This window comes from Calidris pugnax, unplaced genomic scaffold (assembly GCF_001431845.1).
Source record: "Calidris pugnax isolate Ruff unplaced genomic scaffold, ASM143184v1 scaffold113, whole genome shotgun sequence".
Taxonomy (NCBI): Eukaryota; Metazoa; Chordata; class Aves; order Charadriiformes; family Scolopacidae; genus Calidris; species Calidris pugnax.
Window position 1 is genome coordinate 944,820 of NW_015090879.1, and position 16,028 is coordinate 960,847.

The following is a 16,028-nucleotide window of genomic DNA, read 5'->3' on the forward strand; positions in this document are numbered from 1 at the left end:
CAACCAGGACCCCCAACCCCAGCTCGTGCAAACTTTGGCACTACCACGATCGCTTCCAGCCCGGCTCAGCCCAGTGCTGCGGGACTGGGAAACCAGTCCTGGGACTGGGAACGGGGCAGCAAAGGAGCTGGTGTGGCTCTGCCACGAGAATCATGCAAGGAGGTACAGCCCCTCCCTGTCCCCACCGGGCTGTCACCCCCCAGGCCCGGCCTGTGCTTCCCAGGCCACGGAAGGGATGGGGACGTGGGGAGGGACAGACTGAGCACCTGGCAGGGAAGGAGTCCTCTAAGGGAGAGCAGGGGCTGGGACACCAGAGGGAGGGATGCTCCTTGGGGACCACCGTCCCCATCACCCGTGCCTGTGTCTCTCCGTCCCCCGCAGCCCCTGCCCAGCCCCGTGGCCCCAGGGCCACCCTCCAGCAGGGGTTTGTCACCCAGCCCCGAATCCCCAGGGCACCCAGCTGGGCCCCCCACGGGCAGCAGGATCCAGCCCTGTGTGCTGGTAGGGGGGGGTCTGCTTATTGCCTATGGCCCCACGGGTTGCTCTCCCCGGGGGTGTTGCATATTAAGACATTATTGCATAAATATATATATATATCTCTCTCTCCTATATATATATTGCCCTGGGAGCATGCACGGGCAGGCAGAAGGCTCTGCTGTGCTTCTAGAGGTGCAGCCTGGGCTGCAGCGCTGCAGCCCTGCGAGCAGGGAAAGAGCCTGGGAAAAGGAGGGTGAGGGGGGGACAGACCCCCACTCCCTGGCCTCGGGGGGGGCCTGGCTGCTGCCCTGACCCAGAGCAACACAGGTAAAACCATACCGGGTCATGTCCCAGTGCCCCTGCTCAGCACTGGGACTGGAAGGGAGCCTTGCATAGCTGGTGGTGGCCCCGGCTTGGCTCCGGGTGGCCACATTGTCCAGAGGGCTGGGGCTACAAGCCAAACTCCAGGGGACAGGGCCAGCCTGGAGCATCCCCACCGTGGCTAGGAAGCACTCGAAGCCCCAAGATCTGGGGGGTCTGACCCCCTGGGAAGGGCAGGAGCGTCCCAAGAACATCCCAGGAGCGTGGTCTGGCCACGCTGCAGTGCCACGGGCTCCCAGCCCATGCCCAGAGCGGGCACCCGCTGCAGCCGTGCCCCCACAAAGGAAGACTTGGTTCAAGTAACACGTTGAGGGACGTGGACAGGGGGGACCAGGCGATGCCAGGCTGCTCCCGTGTCCCAGCACCCCGTCCCACTGGCTGCACACGGGCAGGATCCGTCCTGCTGCCTCCCCGCTCAGTCCATGTTGGTGCTGGCCGACCTGGAGATGTTGAGGGTCTGGGCAGAGACCGAGATGTCCTCGTGGTCCACGGGGCTGTGGTAGTCGGAGGTGATGTCTGGCTCACCGGGGGGCACCTGCACGGCGGCCAGGCTGAAGGAGTTCACGGAGCCCTTGCGGAGGCACTGGGAGTAGATGCCGAGCAGCAGGTCCAGCTTCTGCTCTATGGACTGCACCTACAAGGGTGGCCAGGGCTCATTGGTGTCCCCCCACCCCAAAAGAGGGGACCTGGGGATCCCGGTTCCCCACCCCACAGGCACCCAAGGGACGGTGACGTGCTCCCTGGTGGCTGTCCCCTCCTGACCTGCCTCTCCACTTTGACCACGCGCCCCATCATGCTGAGCTCATCCACCAGCTCCGTCTCCAGCGCCAGCTTCTCCCCCTTCTCCCGCGTCTTCTTGTCCGCAGTGAGGGCCCCCCTGCCCACGATCTGGTCCACGCTGGCAGGGAGGGAAGGGACACAGCCCATCACTCCCCGTGGACCAGAGGACATGTGAGACCACAGGGGATGGGGACAGGCTCCTGGGACGTGTCCCACCCATCGTGATGGGCCAGCACCGCTCCTGGGGGCATGGCTAGTGGTGGGAGACCCAGGGGAGCCCACAGCCCCCCCGCCTCCTTCGGGACAGCTCACCGCATCTGCAGGCTCTTGATCCTGCCCAGCATGTCCAGGTGACCGGCCGAGTACTGCTCGATGACATCCTTGACATCATAAGGACGCAAGGTCTCCTTGAACTTCCTCTTGGCCACCAGGAACTTCAGGATCCTGCAGGGACATCCAGGACAGCTGCAGGGCACTGGGGAGGACTGGGGGTGCCTGGGGGGGGTCCAGACTGGGGAGGGGGAGGGAGTGTCCAAAGCACCAAGGTCCTGAGCACTGTTCCCACGGGGGCTGAGCCAGGAACCATCCCTGCTCCCTGCCTGGCTCGGCCACCGTCATGGGCTGGACCCAGGAACTCCTCGGACATGTCCCTTTGTCCCCAGGGGCAGAGAGCTGTGGAGAGGGTGGGGACAGGAGCACGTCCACGGGGGGATGCAGGAGGGGACAGTCTCACCTGACAGCCCGGATGAGGGTCTTCACTGCTGGCATGATGTCCTCAAAGGTCAGGTCGCAGTGGGAGCCCTTCTCCTCACCGCTGTCCTCAGGCGGGCAGTCAGCTGAGGGTGCAAGAGTGGGTGGGTGGCAGAGACCAAGGGATGTCCCTATGTGCCCCCCAAAACCCCCCAGCCAGACTCAGGGTTTACCCTCAACCGGGGTCCGCGGCTTGAGCCTCAGGGACGCACGGAAGCGGGTCCGGTCATTGAAGCTCCAGCTCTTCTGCACCTTGGTGGGGCTGGTGGCCTCGGGGACATCCTCGGTGCTGGGGGAGCGGTGCAGGGGGGGCCCCAGGTGCTGCCTGCCCCGGCCCCCCAGCCGCTGTGAGTTGCTCAGCCGGATGCGGTCCTTGATGCCCATCTTGTTGCTGTGGGGGAGAGCAGGGGGGGCAGTGTCAGAGGTGAGGAGGCGTCGGGGACACGGGGATGGGGACAGGGAAGGGAAAAGATCCCTGCTGTGGGCTCACACAGTGCCCACCACGGTGGGGGTGAGCATGGGGCTGGTGGTGCCCAGCTCACGGAGAGCCCCCGGCACAAGCCCACACGAGAGCCAGGCCAGGAGCAGGCAGTACCCCATGTCCGTGAGGGACCAGCTCGGGGGTTACTCCTTTAATCACCCCTTTCTCCCCCCCAAGAGCAGAGAAAGGAGGAGACAGAGGGGACAGCAGGAGAGACAGGGGAGGACACACAGCAGAGCCCTGGTGGGGAGCAGCCCTGCTCCTGTCCTGTCCCCACTGGCATGGGGTGACCTGGGCCACCCAGCCAGGTCCCTTCATACTCCTCCTCCTCCTCCTCCAGGCTGCACCACCTAACTCAGGCTCTGCTCCTGCCCTAACTCAAGCTCTGCTCCTGAAACCAGCCCCTCTTCTGGCGTTTCGAGGGGGAACAACAGGCACCATTTATGTAGGACCTCCACAAAAACATCATCGGGTGCTGCCTCTTGTGAGATGCGGGACCACAAGCACACCCTGGGGACATGCCAGGTGGCCAAGCAGACACACAGCCCTGCAAGGCGAAGCCACGGGGGACACGGAGCAAACCCCACACCCACTGCACGACCGACCCCGTGAAACCCCGGCGTGCGCGGAGCCTCCTGGATTTCCCGGGCCAGGAGTCCCAGGGCAAGGCAGGGGCACGGCAGGGTGCTGGGCTACCAGCAGTAGGTTACTGGCCAGCTGGTTCCAGGGGAGGTTGCCACAAGCCCCTGCAGCGGGAAGATGGGAAGGGTTGTGTCCCGGGGCGGGGCAGGGATCAGCTGCAGGAGAGACATGCGATGGGGTTCATCCAAGTGCTCTTCTTGGATTTTCATCTAATCTTGGTTCTTTACCCAATTTGCTCTTGTAGAACTTGGCCAGCCCAGCATGGCCAAGGGGCCAGCCTCATCCATCCCCCAGGGATGGGGAAACTGAGGCAGGGGGAGCTGTGGGAGCCGGTGGGGGACAGTGGGGACAGCCAGCTCAGCCCAGGCCATGCACGATTCCCCCCCAGCCCTGCAGAAGGACCACTCTTCAGCCTCTACCCCCTCTGCCTCAGCCCCCCGGACCCCCACAGCCAGCAGCATGGAGCACCATGCACCCCCGGTGCCCCCCGGCCCTGCACGGCCACCGGGACGCAGTACCTCCGTCTCCATGTGCCCCACGTCCGCAAGAGCCTCCTCTTACCACTAAAGATGGGGCTGGAGGGTCAGGGCAGAGACACAGGAGAAAACCAGAGTTAGCCCGTGGCCGGGAGGGAGCCCAGCACCCCGGGTCACCTCGTCCCCGACCCCCCCGCACCCCATTGCGGGGTCCCTGCCCGCCACCGGTGAGCATCTCCTGCTGCAGGGGACCCGGCCACGGTGACCCCTCCGCTGGGGAAGGCAAGAAGCACGAGTAGAGTTGTTTGTGTAGGTCCTGCATAAACACCAAGCCCTGCCCAGCAGGGGAAAGTCCGGTTTCCTGGTGGCAGAGCTCTGCCAAAAAGCCATTTGGTGACCCTGAAACCACCACGGGGGCTCTGGGGCCGCTGCCAGGCTGGGGGGGTGAACGTTACCTGAGGCGTAAGCACTTGTGGGGCTGCACGTCCTCCTCCTTCCAGAGAGGAGGAAGGTGAGCAGGAGAGGGGAGGAGAGAGAGAAGATGAGATGTTATGAGAGGTGATGCTCGCGGAGGAGATGGGGGGAGGCTCGGGCCCCCCCCAGCGTGGGACGGCTGGGGGGCTGCAGTCCTTCCCCTGCCAGCTCCCGGCTCTTCACCGGGGAACCGAGCCCTGGATGGTGCTGCCGCAGCGAGGAGACCCCCCCCAAACCCATACTCACCTCTGGGACAGCGGGTGGAGCAGGGCCCCCTTGGCCCCACAGCCACAGCCCCATGGCTCAGCACATCCCCACATGGTACCAGACCCCCCAGAGCCCTGTCTCCGGCATCGCAGGGGAAACTGAGGCACGATGTCACCGAGGAGCAGCGCTCCCTCTCCCACCTAACCCTGACACTGGCCCAGGTCCCACGCCACGCCGATGCCCTGGTGGCAAGCCAGCAGCCGTGGTGGCACGCTGAGGTCTCCAGGATGCTCTTTGGCCAGACATGATGGGGACATGATGCAGAGCAACCGCCACCAGCAGCACAGCAGCTCTGAACCCTCTTGTCTCTTCTTCTGGGCACTGGGGCAGCTCAGCATCGCTGCTCCCCACTGCTGTGGGCACGGGAAGCCCCTCTTGGACCGCAGGAACTGGGTTTTGCTCCTTCCCTGGGTCTCCAGGAGGGTCACGCAGCCCCAGCAGCGCTGCCATCATTTTTGGCCACGGTTGGTTCCCCTGTGCAAGGTCCTGGTGCCGCGGCCACACCGAAAACATCAGCGAGGTGGAGCTGAATGTTGCAACAGGCTTCATGATGGTACAACAGCCCAGAGTCCATCTGTGGGGACCAAACGTGTCCCCTCCGGAGCCGGGAGCAGGGCTGGCAGCCAGCAGCAGGGCAGGATGGTGCCCTGGCTCGGTGCTGGGGGGGAGCGGGGCCAGGGGCTGCTCCCCTGGGGTCCGGGCTGGCAGTGACAGACACCACGGTGGCACCACGGGTGGACACAGACGAGCAGAGAAGAGAGGACAGAGAGGAGGGAGAACGCGGGGCCGGGGGGCTGCCCCCTCCTACCTTTCCCCCGAGCAAGCGGCAGGGCTGAGGCTTTTCTGGCCAGGGGTGAAGGAGTGATAAGGTGGTGGGGCTCCGTCGGGCAATTTTTTCACCTCTGAATTCCTAAATCCTCCGTTGCGGACCCGGTGCAAATGCTCAAACATTAGGACCAGCTCTCTGGGGTTGGGATTAAATAAAAACATGGAGAAATTAAACCTTCCAAAGCAAATGCGATGAGCAAACCAAGGCTGAGCAGAGCAGAGCCTCCGCCGTGCAAACCAAAGCAAAACCAGAGAAAAAAAAAAAAAAGGAAGGAAAACTCAGCACTTTCTTTCAAAAGACAGTTTCTTAACAGCTCTGACACCCACTGCCAGCACGGTCCTGGGGAGGGCAGTGCCAGGAAAGGGTCCCACAGAGGCTGGGCACTGACAGAGGGGCTGAGAGGGGTTGGACTCGTGCTGAGAGGGATGGTTCAGGCACCCTCGCTGCGAGGTGGGGACATGGGAACCTGCCACCATCTGCTCTGAGGGTTCCGGGGGCTGCCAGAGCAGGGGGGAGGCCGGAGCCATCAGGGATGGAGCTGTCAGGGATGGAGCCAGCCCCATCTCAACTCCCTGCTGCAGGAGAAGCTGTTCCCAGCACAGCAGGAGGGGCTGGTGGAATCCCCTGTGATGCCCACGCCAGGAGAACCCAGCACCGTGCTCGGCAGAAGCCAGATCTCCTCAGGGACCAGAGGGACTCGCTGCCAGGGCTGTTAAGATCCTCGTCTTTGAAAAAATAAAGAGTGAAATGGAACAGTAAATTTATCATTGCAAAGAAACACATGGATGGAGCAGGGGCAGGACCCTCGGGCAGAGGCAGGAGGAGGGCAGAGCTCTGGCACACAGAGCATCCGGATAAGCTTCGGAGAGTCCTCTATCCACCCGTGGTGGCAACATCCCAGAGACACAGAAGGGGAGAACACTGCAGGGACGGGGCACAGGGCTCCCTCCCAGACCCTCCGGGTCCATCCCTTCTGTCGTCACGCTTGGAGCCGGCTCCCGGCTGGCCACAGCTCCATCACCCCGGCCACAAGGTCCCTGTGGTCACTGTCATCATCCTCTTCCTCACAGCGGTGCTGGAGGAAGTCTATGGATGGGGTGAGATGGGACAGGGTGGGCTGGGAGGATGGTGAGGATGGAGGAGGGTGTTGGGCATTTGGGCAGATGCTGTGCTGGGACTCTGACATCCCGGGGGCTGAGCGAGGCGTCCCGTGATGCTCAGCCCCACCGAGCCCTCAGCAGCTCCAGGTGGCCCCTCGTGGCAGGGGCTGCCCAGGTCACTCCTCAGCCTGGGACCCCCCGGGAGCCCCCCAGCCCCTCTGCCTACCTGAGGGAGGGCAGGAGGCTGTCGTAGTAACACCAGGTGGCCGTCAGGTACGCCCGGCTGGCATCCGTGGAGTACAGGCGCCAGGCAGCCTGGATGGGAGTGACAGCCCCCGGGCACCGGGATCAGCCCCTGCGAGACCCCCTGTGCCAGCCCCCTCCATCACGGGCTGAGCCTGGCCCAAAGGAGGCAGCTGCTGGGTTGGGAGTCAGGGGTTTGGGACAGGCAGAGGGGACACGGGGGACAGCAGAGCATTCCCTGGGAAGGGACGGGGCAGGACACCCAGCCCTGCTCTACCTGGATCAGGTTCGCCGCCGGGGTCCGTCTCTTCTCAAAGTGCTTCTGCCGATGTTGCTCCTGCACTTTGAGGGCAAAACCAGAGCCCAGGATCCCCTGGGGACGGGAGGGGACGGGGTCCGTGGGTGCCGGCCACCACCAGCCAGGAGAGATGGGGACCCTTCCACTGCAGGGGTGGATTTTTCCCCTTTCTCCCCTATTTCTGTGGGGCAGGAGGTGCGGGGACCCTCTGCCCAGCCCTACTCACAGCAGGCAGCGCGAAGAGGGGGGGGGACAGCAGGGCGAAGCCGGCCGCCAGCATCCTCCCCAGCCACGTCTGCGGCGTCTTGTCCCCGTAGCCGATGGTGGTGAGGGTCACCTGCCCGGGGGCAGAGCAGGGGGAGGCCTGGAGGGAGCTCCCCCGCCGCGGCCCCATCCCACCCTCCTGGTGCGGGGACCCTCTGCCCAGCCCTACTCACAGCAGGCAGCGCGAAGAAGGAGATGCCCAGCAGGGCGAAGCCGGCTGCCAGCATCCTCCCCAGCCACGTCTGCGGCGTCTTGTCCCCGTAGCCGATGGTGGTGAGGGTCACCTGCCCGGGGGCAGAGCAGGGGGAGGCCTGGAGGGAGCTCCCCCGCCGCGGCCCCATCCCACCCTCCTCGTCCCCTCCCGGGGCTGGGGGGCCGCGGGGGGCCGGGCTTACCGTGCCCCACCAGAGGGAGTCGGCGTAGGTGGCAAATTGGGCATTGGCGTCCTTCTCAGCCAGGTAGACGAGGAAGGAGGCGAAGATGAGCACCAGGAAGCCGATGTACCAGGCGGTGATGAGCTCCTGCCGGGGTAGGGGGGGTGAGAGGGGGGGTTGGGAAGGGGGTGTGTGTCAGGGCAGGGGGTGGGGGGGCCGTACCCGGACCCCGCATCCTCACCTTGCTGTGGGCATAGACGACGGAGCCCAGCAGCTTCCAGGTGCCGCCGCGCCGGTCCATGCGCACCATGCGCAGGATCTGCAGGAAGCGCATGCTGCGCAGCGCAGAGGTGGCGAAGATGTTGCCCTGGGTGCCGGCGGCGATGACGGCCACCGAGGCGATGAAGACGATGAAATCTGAGGGGAGGGCGAGGGTTGGCAGGGGCTCTTCTCCAACACCCATGGCACGGGTGACACCGCAAGTCCCCAAATCCCCCCGCTCCCTCCCTCTCCCCAGTACCTATCACGCAGAAGGGTTTCCTGGCGAAGCGGAATCGCCCCCTCCAGCCCCGGTAGCGGCAGCAGCAGCCGGCGGCCCAGACGCGGATGACGTACTCCATCCCGAACACCACGATCATCACGAACTCCGGCCAGGGTGGGGAAAAACAGGGGGGGGGGACTCAGCTGGGGGGTGGCTTTGTGGGGGGGACCAAATGAAACGCCGCTGCTGAGGAGGGTGCAGGGGGAGCGTGGTGTCCCCCCCCAAGGCCAACCTTTCTGACACACGGCTGGAGCCATCCCAGGGGAATGAGGGTGGCGAGACGGGAGCGGGGGCCGTGGAGCCTGTGTGAGCCCTGGCTCCCCTACCTGTGCCAGGCTCACACCGAGCCGGGTCCTGTTCCTCTGCCTCAGCATTGTCCTCCTCCCTCCCGCACAAACAAGCCCCCGTTCTGCTTACTCGGGGGAAAGTCACAAGGACCTTCCCAATTTAGTCTCCGTCACTTGGAGAAACTCCAGCGTCAGCCGTTTCTGACAGTTTGGGGGAAAGTTGCCTTTTTTAGCCCCTCCTGCCCTGCCTTTTCCAGTTGTTCCCGCGGAGGTCCGGCTGGCCCCCACGAGCAAAGGGGACACCCGCAGCAGCGAGGCCACCCTCCAGCTTGGCCCCAGCATGGCAAAACCAAGGATCAATAGTGACATCTGGGCTGGGGAAGGGGCTGCCCACCATCTCCTCCGAGCCTCTTAGGGTGTAATACGGGGAGGGGGAACCCGAGCGACAGCCCTGCTCCCCACTCACCAGGATGAAGAGGCACTCGTTGGCCAGTTTCTGGTGCTCCTGGATGGTGGAGAAGACCGACAGCACCAGGCAGCTGAAGACAAGGAGGAATCTGGAACGAGAGCACGTCGGTGTGGGCACTGGGACCATCCTGGGGGGGGGGGGATCCCATCCTGCAGCACTGGCCCCCACTCACAGCCTGTCCCCCCCAGCCAAGACCTCCACGGCTGTGGCTGAGCCACCGGGGACACGGTTTGCCCCTAGATGGTGGCATGGAGCAGTTCAGGAGCCCACGAAGCACGAAGCCTGCCCACCCCGAGGCTGCCCGCGGCACTGGGATGCCCGGTGCAGGCAACACCTCCCTGGGACAGGTCACAGAGCCCACGGTGGGACCCTTCTGTTCCCCGAGCATCCCTCCAGCACCTCCATCCTCTCAGCCCAGGGCTGCACGGTGCTCCCCAAACCCAGTGCCCCCCACGTGATGGGCACCAGCCCTGCATGGCACCCATGTGCCAGCCCAGACTGGTGGCACACATGTCCCCAGGCTTCCCCGCAGGCATCAAGGAGGAGGAGGACCAGGATCCAGGGGCCATTGGGCTCTGTCACAGCCCTGCAGCCTCCTCCCTGGGCAAAACAACCAACAATTAAAGGCCAGGAGGAAAACTGGGGGTCCCGCACGGCAGCAGGGCTGCTGTTGCTGCAGGAGGGGATCAGAGCTTCTCCTCACTGTCCCAAGCATCGCTGCCTCCGTGAGGACCTGCCGGGGACACAGGGGCCACCCAGGAACAGCCAGCCCAGGGGAAGAGTTAAGAGGGAGCTGCCCCAGGGTTATTTGTCCCCGAGAGCTGGGTTAAGAGACAAGGGGCTTTGGCCCATTTAAAGTAAGGAGGGGAAAAAAAAATAATAGACTCTGAAGCTGAAGCAAATGAAACTCCAAAAATACATTTTTTCCCCTGATCCAGCGATTCTAAAAATGGAAAGCGGAGGGCTTGTGCCACCAGCCCACGTGACGGCGTGCAAAGGGCCACTGCTCCGCTGGAGCTGGCTCCGTAATGGCCCGGGTGGCTCCGGGCACCCACCGGGCACCGTGGGCCCAGGGCACTGAGGGATGGCAGCACCGGGGTGGCCAGTGCTGGAGCTGGCTCCGTAACGGCCCGGGGGGGCTCCGGGCACCCACCGGGCACCGTGGGCCCAGGGCACTGAGGGATGGCAGCACCGGGGTGGCCAGGGCTGAGGCCAGCAGTGCAGGAGAGGTGGCCCTGGCACCTGTCCCCGAGCTGGTGGGCATCCATTTCGCCCCCCCAGCTCCATCTCCCCCCAGTGAGCACCCATCAGTGGTGCTCCCAGGGAGCGCGGGGGGCTCAGCTGGGGGAGATGCTGCCCAACTCCAGCTCAGGAGCCCTTTCCCCTTTTCTCTTGTTGCTGACGTGGAGTTTTAGAGCTGAACCGGTGGCCAGAGGGTGAAACATGCCTGTCCCAGCAACGGTGGGGAGACACCGGGTGACACAGGGGAGAGGGGACAATGCTCTGTGCCCTCTGTGAGACCACCTGGGTCAAGGGAACCCGGCTCAGAGACTGGGGGTGGGATCAAGCCTGGGGATACAAGCACCCACTGAACCCACAGTCTGTGCCATGTAGGGCTGGGGGCTCTGCAAACATGGGCACAGCTCTGGGGGGCTGCCATGTGCCCACAGAAGGGCAGCACCCGGCTCGAAACCCAGCCTGAAGGGAACAGGGAGGTCCCCTCACCCCAAACCACCAGGAGAGGAAACTGGGGATGGGACCAATGGCAGATAAATGGGCTGGATGTGGAGCAGGGAGAAGGGAGAGCTGGAGGGACACGGGTCAGCACCGCAGGGGACGGGGGTGTCACGGCCCTGACACCGCCCTGCGGAGGGTGATGCTCCTCTCCCAGGCGCTCCCCATCCGCAAGGCAGCAGGATGGAGCCAGCTCCTTCTTCCACCTGAATTATTTATCGAGCCCTTTTCCTCTGGCACAGCAGTTCTGCCATTAACTCCTCCGGCAGCCGACGGCACCGCCGTACCCCCGTCACTGCCCGTGCCGGCGGGGAGGGCAGCAGTGCCACGGGACACGGGGCAGGCTGGTGGCATCTCGGCCACTCGCTCTGAGGAGCAAAACAAGACCTGGCGGAGCAGCCCAGGGCAGAACCTTTCTGCTTTGTGCATCATCAGCAATAAAGATTATACAATGGGGATTTAGCAGGCAATTACACGGGCAGCGAAGCACAAAGCAGGCGAGGAGGCAGAAATCTCCCAGCCTGCAGAGATTTGTGCCTCTCGCCCCGGACGGGGAGTGGGAAGGGGGGAGGTCTGTGGTGCCTGGGCACACGCAGCTCCCACAGGGGGGACACTGCGGGTGGCCCTGCCTCGGGCAGCAGCGAGTCACGGTGACTCTGCACCCACCTGGAGCCCCGCTCCTCACCCGTCCCCACGAGCAGTGGAGACTGTAAATGTCAGTGAATCCACACCGCAGGAGCTGCGATGGAAACCCACACCCTTGGGGTGGGGATGCGTCCCACCCGGTCTCCCCCCCCCACAAGCATCCCACAGGATTTGGTGAAGGATCCGGGCATGCGAGGCCCCACGGGGCCGGCTGGGAAAGAAACTTTGCTGGGAACACATCACCTGCTAGGAATTAACTCGTAAAGCCTGGGCAAGCGCCCCGTCCCGCCTGCGCCTAAGCAGCTTAGGGGAAGGGTCAGATGCCTGAAGGCAGCTCGGGGAGCCAGGAACCGGCCGTCCCCCTCCCAGTCCCCCCCTCTGGGGCAGAAGTGCTGCTCTCAGCAGCTCTGCCCCACACCGCGGGCTCCTCCGACCTCTCCATCAAATGCCGCACGGTGCCGGCAGTGCCAGGCTCCCCCCCGTGCGCTCCCTCCCCAATTCACTGCTCTTCCCACCCACCAAGCAGGGACTCCCCCCAAAAAAACTAATCAAATAAAAAAAGGAGTGCTGCCAGGGAAAGTGAGGATGGGGCAGAGATGGCAGGGCAGGACCTGGCAGAAGACTCGCTGCCTCCCCTCTCCCCTTCGCCAGGGTCCCAGGGGACAGAGGGAGCAGATGCTGCTGTTGCTGAGCCGGTGCATCAGTTCTCCCCGATAAACTTTCCATCATCAGCCCCCCCCTCCCCGAGGGGCTCCCAAACACCTCCCTGCTGGCACAGGTCCCCACACATGAGTGGACACGCCAACGGCAGCCTGGGCACGGGGATGGGACTCTCACCCCTGCAGGAACAAAGCCTGTCTGCAGGAACACTCCTCCCCAAAATGATAATTAAAACCCGGCAGGGGGGCCCCCGAGTTGGAGAAGGCGAATCTCCTCACATTAATCTTCATTAGAGCGGACTCTGCCATATGCTCCTGCCCACGGTGCCGGCGGAGGAAGAGCCGAGCCAGGAAAGGTGCTGAGCTCAGGGGAAGCGGGGCCAGGTTGGTCCCTGGCTGGCAAGGAGCAGCATCGGGCAAGGGGGCACCAGCCAGCACCCAGTGCCCCCCGAACCCCCCCAGGCAAACGGGCTGCACCCCAGTATAACCCAGGCAAAGCTGTGCCATGGCACCCCAGTGCCACCGATGGGATGGTGATGCTCAGAGCCCAGCCAGACTCTGCCCTCCAGCCCCAGCCAGCAGCCGGTGTTTGGGCTGGGAAGGGGGGTGCCATGCTGGGTCAGGACCCTGCTTTGCTCCCCCTGCCCCAAAACCCTGCGAGGAAGCCCCAAGCTCCAGGGAGGCTCGTGCCGACAGCCCAGCAATAACTCAGCGGAAGGAAAACACCACGCGCCGCAGGATAAACAGCTCAGCCAGGGGATGGGTGAGCAAACAGCCTCTGCTGAACCCACCGTCCCCCTCCCCGGCCAAGCCTGGTCCCCCCGTGGCACTGCCAGGTCCCCACGGTGCCGGGCAGCAGCTGGGTACCCAGCCATGATGTGTGTGTCCCCCCCAGGCTGTGCCACTGTGGGAAATGGCTTTTTGGACCAAAACTGCTTGAGCCCAGCTCTGATGGGGACAGGGATGGGGACAGGGATGGGGACGGTGCTTCTCTCTCCAGACAGCGAGGTTCAGCTCCCCAAGCCCCCTCTGCAGCTGTATAAACTGCGTGTCTTATAAACCCCCCTCTCCCCCACCCCGTCCCTCGCCCCAGCAGCCCTCACGGAGAGGTGGAGCAGGCGGCCTGTCTGCTCCGGGGGATATAAATAACCGGGGTGTAGCGGGGCTGTTTGCGGCCGTAACCATGGCAGGGTCCGTCCCACGCCACGCTGCTGCCCGCCCCGCAGGGAGAAGAGAAGCAGAAAAGCTCCCAGTGTTTCCCCACGGCCAGGGAAACCGCAGCCGGAGCCAGGAACGGCCCGAGCCCGGCCACGGCCCCACAAACCCCCAACACACGCTCAGAGCCCGGCCACCACCCCCTTATCAGCATCAGGAGAGGAGAAGTGCTGCTCTGAGACCCCCCCTCACCCCCAGCCCTGGGGGGACCCACGGCAGGGACCCACCAGTGTGATGCCCTACAAGCACACGGGAGCTGATGGCCCCAAAACCTTTGTGCTTTGGGGAGCAGGAACCATCACCCCAGCACCATCCATCACCCCTGCACCCCCAGCGCCCCTCACTGCCCCCCAGCCCCACAGGGAGCACGGTCATAAGGCTCCTGCAGACAGTGCCAAGGCGCTCACACGGAGCGGCCGAGATAGTTTTGCTCTTGAATCATCTGGCAAGGAGCTGGCACATCGGGGGGGAAAGAAAACCAGCACGTTTTCAGATGCACCTCCCGTGCCCAATGGACCCCACACCCCAGGAGAGGCATCAGGGCTGCCCCACCCTCCAGCACCTGGGGACTCCGCAGGGATGGGGGACCTTTGGGGCACAGGGACACGAGTGGCCTCAAGAAATCAAGGCAGGCTGAGCCCCCAGATGTGTCGGAGGGAGGGCAGAAGCACCCCCAGGCAGAGGGGGCAGGTCCAGGCTCTCCCTCAGCCCCACTCCAACCCTCGCCCCCCGGGATCACCACTTGGAGGCACAAATCACCGAAGCCTCTCCGGTGTGACCCAGCATCACCCCCGTGCCCCCCGGCAGTGGGGCTTCCCCCTCTCCTTGCCTGGGGGCCAGCCAGCCCTGGGCAACCAAACCAGCACCTCCTCCTCTGGGCTGGGGGGTCCCACAGGAGCGGCAAGAGGGGGAAAAGGAAAAACAAAAAGAAAAAAAAAAAGGAAGGAAAAAAAAAAATCAATGCATAGTTTCACATTGCGCCAAAGTCGCTTAATTTTATGCCCCGGTGACACCTCATCAGGCCGGGGAAAGTGCTGTGCCGGCTTCTCTTCCCACTGGTGTCCCCCCCCCCTCCCCAAAACGCAGCTCCCGTTTCAAGCCCGGACAAGGTGAGCGGGACCGGCCCCGGGGGCAGCCCCCCCTGCTCGAAGGGCACAGCCCCCCCACGGCACGGCCACCCCGGACCCCTCGATACCGGCCAGGCCATGGAGCACCCGGAGAGGAAACCACCCACCAGCCCCCCCAGGAGACCCCACCAAAAACCTCAGAGCTTGACACAAGGAGTTTTTTACCAAGCGGGCGGGGGAGAACCAGCACCCAGCAGGGGATAAAGCAATTTCCCTGCAAACCCTCGGGGGCTGCAGCCCGTCAAACGGCCTCGGGTGGGCACCTGAGTGGCAACCCCAGTGTGGCAAGGAAAAGCCCTTTCCCACTTGCCAAGCGGCGCCGGAGGGACGTGGTGAGATGGGGGAGCATTTTCCCCCCTGCAGTGGGGTCGGGATGCAGGGATGTGGGGCAGGCAGACCCATCCTGGCCCCCTCCCAGCCCTGTCCCGGACAGGATCCGGGCACAGAGATGCTCTGGGAGGGACAGCCCAGCTGCCAGCAGCCTGGTCCCCAGCCAGGAGCTGGCTGGTGCGTGGGGGGGGATGCCCTGTGCCCATGACCCCCCCACCATCCCACTGCCCCGAGCCAGCAGGGATTGCCCAAGGCCCTGTGGCGACCAGCCAGCCCCGAGCTGAGGACAGCCTTGTGCCTGGCATCGCTCTCCCAGGGACACCACTGCCCCGGGGCTCTGCCACTCCCCTCACCCCCCCAGCACACACGGGGACCCACCAGCATCCCAGGAACAGCAAGGGTGGGGGTGCCAGGGGACGGGCACCCTCTGAGCTCCGAGACCCTGTCTCCTCCTTGGCACAGGGTGACACTTTCAGAAGGTGACTAAAACCCCAGTGGCACCCAGGTGAGATGCTGCCAACAGCAGTGGGCAGGGGGGGTCCTCTGGCCCAGCCCAGGGGATGGTGTTCCAGGCAGGGGGGGGCAGGTTATTACTGGTGCTGCCAGCTCAGTCTTCCCTAATTTGTGCCAGGTCAAACTGTTCTTTAATAAAGTGCTCCTCGAGGAAATGGGAAAGTGCTGAGCCGAGCTCCTGGTGCACCCAGCGGTTTCATAACCCTTGGATACCAGCTCCCAGACCCCGGGCTCCACCAGGGCAGCAGCACCAGGAGCCACTGGCCACGTGTGAGGGGCTGGTGGATGGGGAAGGAACAGCTTGAGCTGGAAAACCCCCCCCCAGAGCAGCTCCAGGCTGCAGGAGACCCCTCGGGGGCAGCCCCTGAGATGGGCCAGCAGCCGGTACCCAGGGCAGTCACCGACAGCCAAGGCACGAGCTGGGCATGAGAACAGCTTTCCCATTTGCTTAAGAGGTGGAGGTTGGAAAAGGCAGTTTTTATTTGCCTTCTGGCTTAGAAAGTCTTTAGGTTAAGGCTCCCAGATTTGCTCTCTAAGCTCCAGGGCTACAGACTCTCATTTCCAGAGGGCAGGGCAGAGCTCTGCACGCCCGGCGTGCCAGCGGAGCCCAGGCACACGGCCAGCACGGGGATGGAGGGGATGGGGCCAACCAGCCAACACCTCACCCCAGCT

The 16,028-nt window shown here is 64.2% G+C and overlaps 1 protein-coding gene across 1 annotated transcript; it reads right to left on the reverse strand.

Annotated features, from left to right (window-relative positions):
* Window positions 1-1,176: 1,176 nt before the first annotated feature.
* Window positions 1,177-8,474, reverse strand: LOC106890577 (potassium voltage-gated channel subfamily KQT member 4-like). Its single transcript, XM_014946492.1, has 12 exons — window positions 8,357-8,474; window positions 8,078-8,253; window positions 7,858-7,983; window positions 7,636-7,746; window positions 7,178-7,273; window positions 6,884-6,972; window positions 5,537-5,692; window positions 2,562-2,779; window positions 2,372-2,474; window positions 1,951-2,082; window positions 1,621-1,756; window positions 1,177-1,492 (listed from the first exon to the last, which is right to left on the reverse strand). The coding sequence occupies exons 1-12, from the start codon at window positions 8,472-8,474 to the stop codon at window positions 1,274-1,276; spliced, it is 1,680 nt and encodes a 559-aa protein (XP_014801978.1). The 3' UTR covers window positions 1,177-1,273.
* Window positions 8,475-16,028: the final 7,554 nt, after the last annotated feature.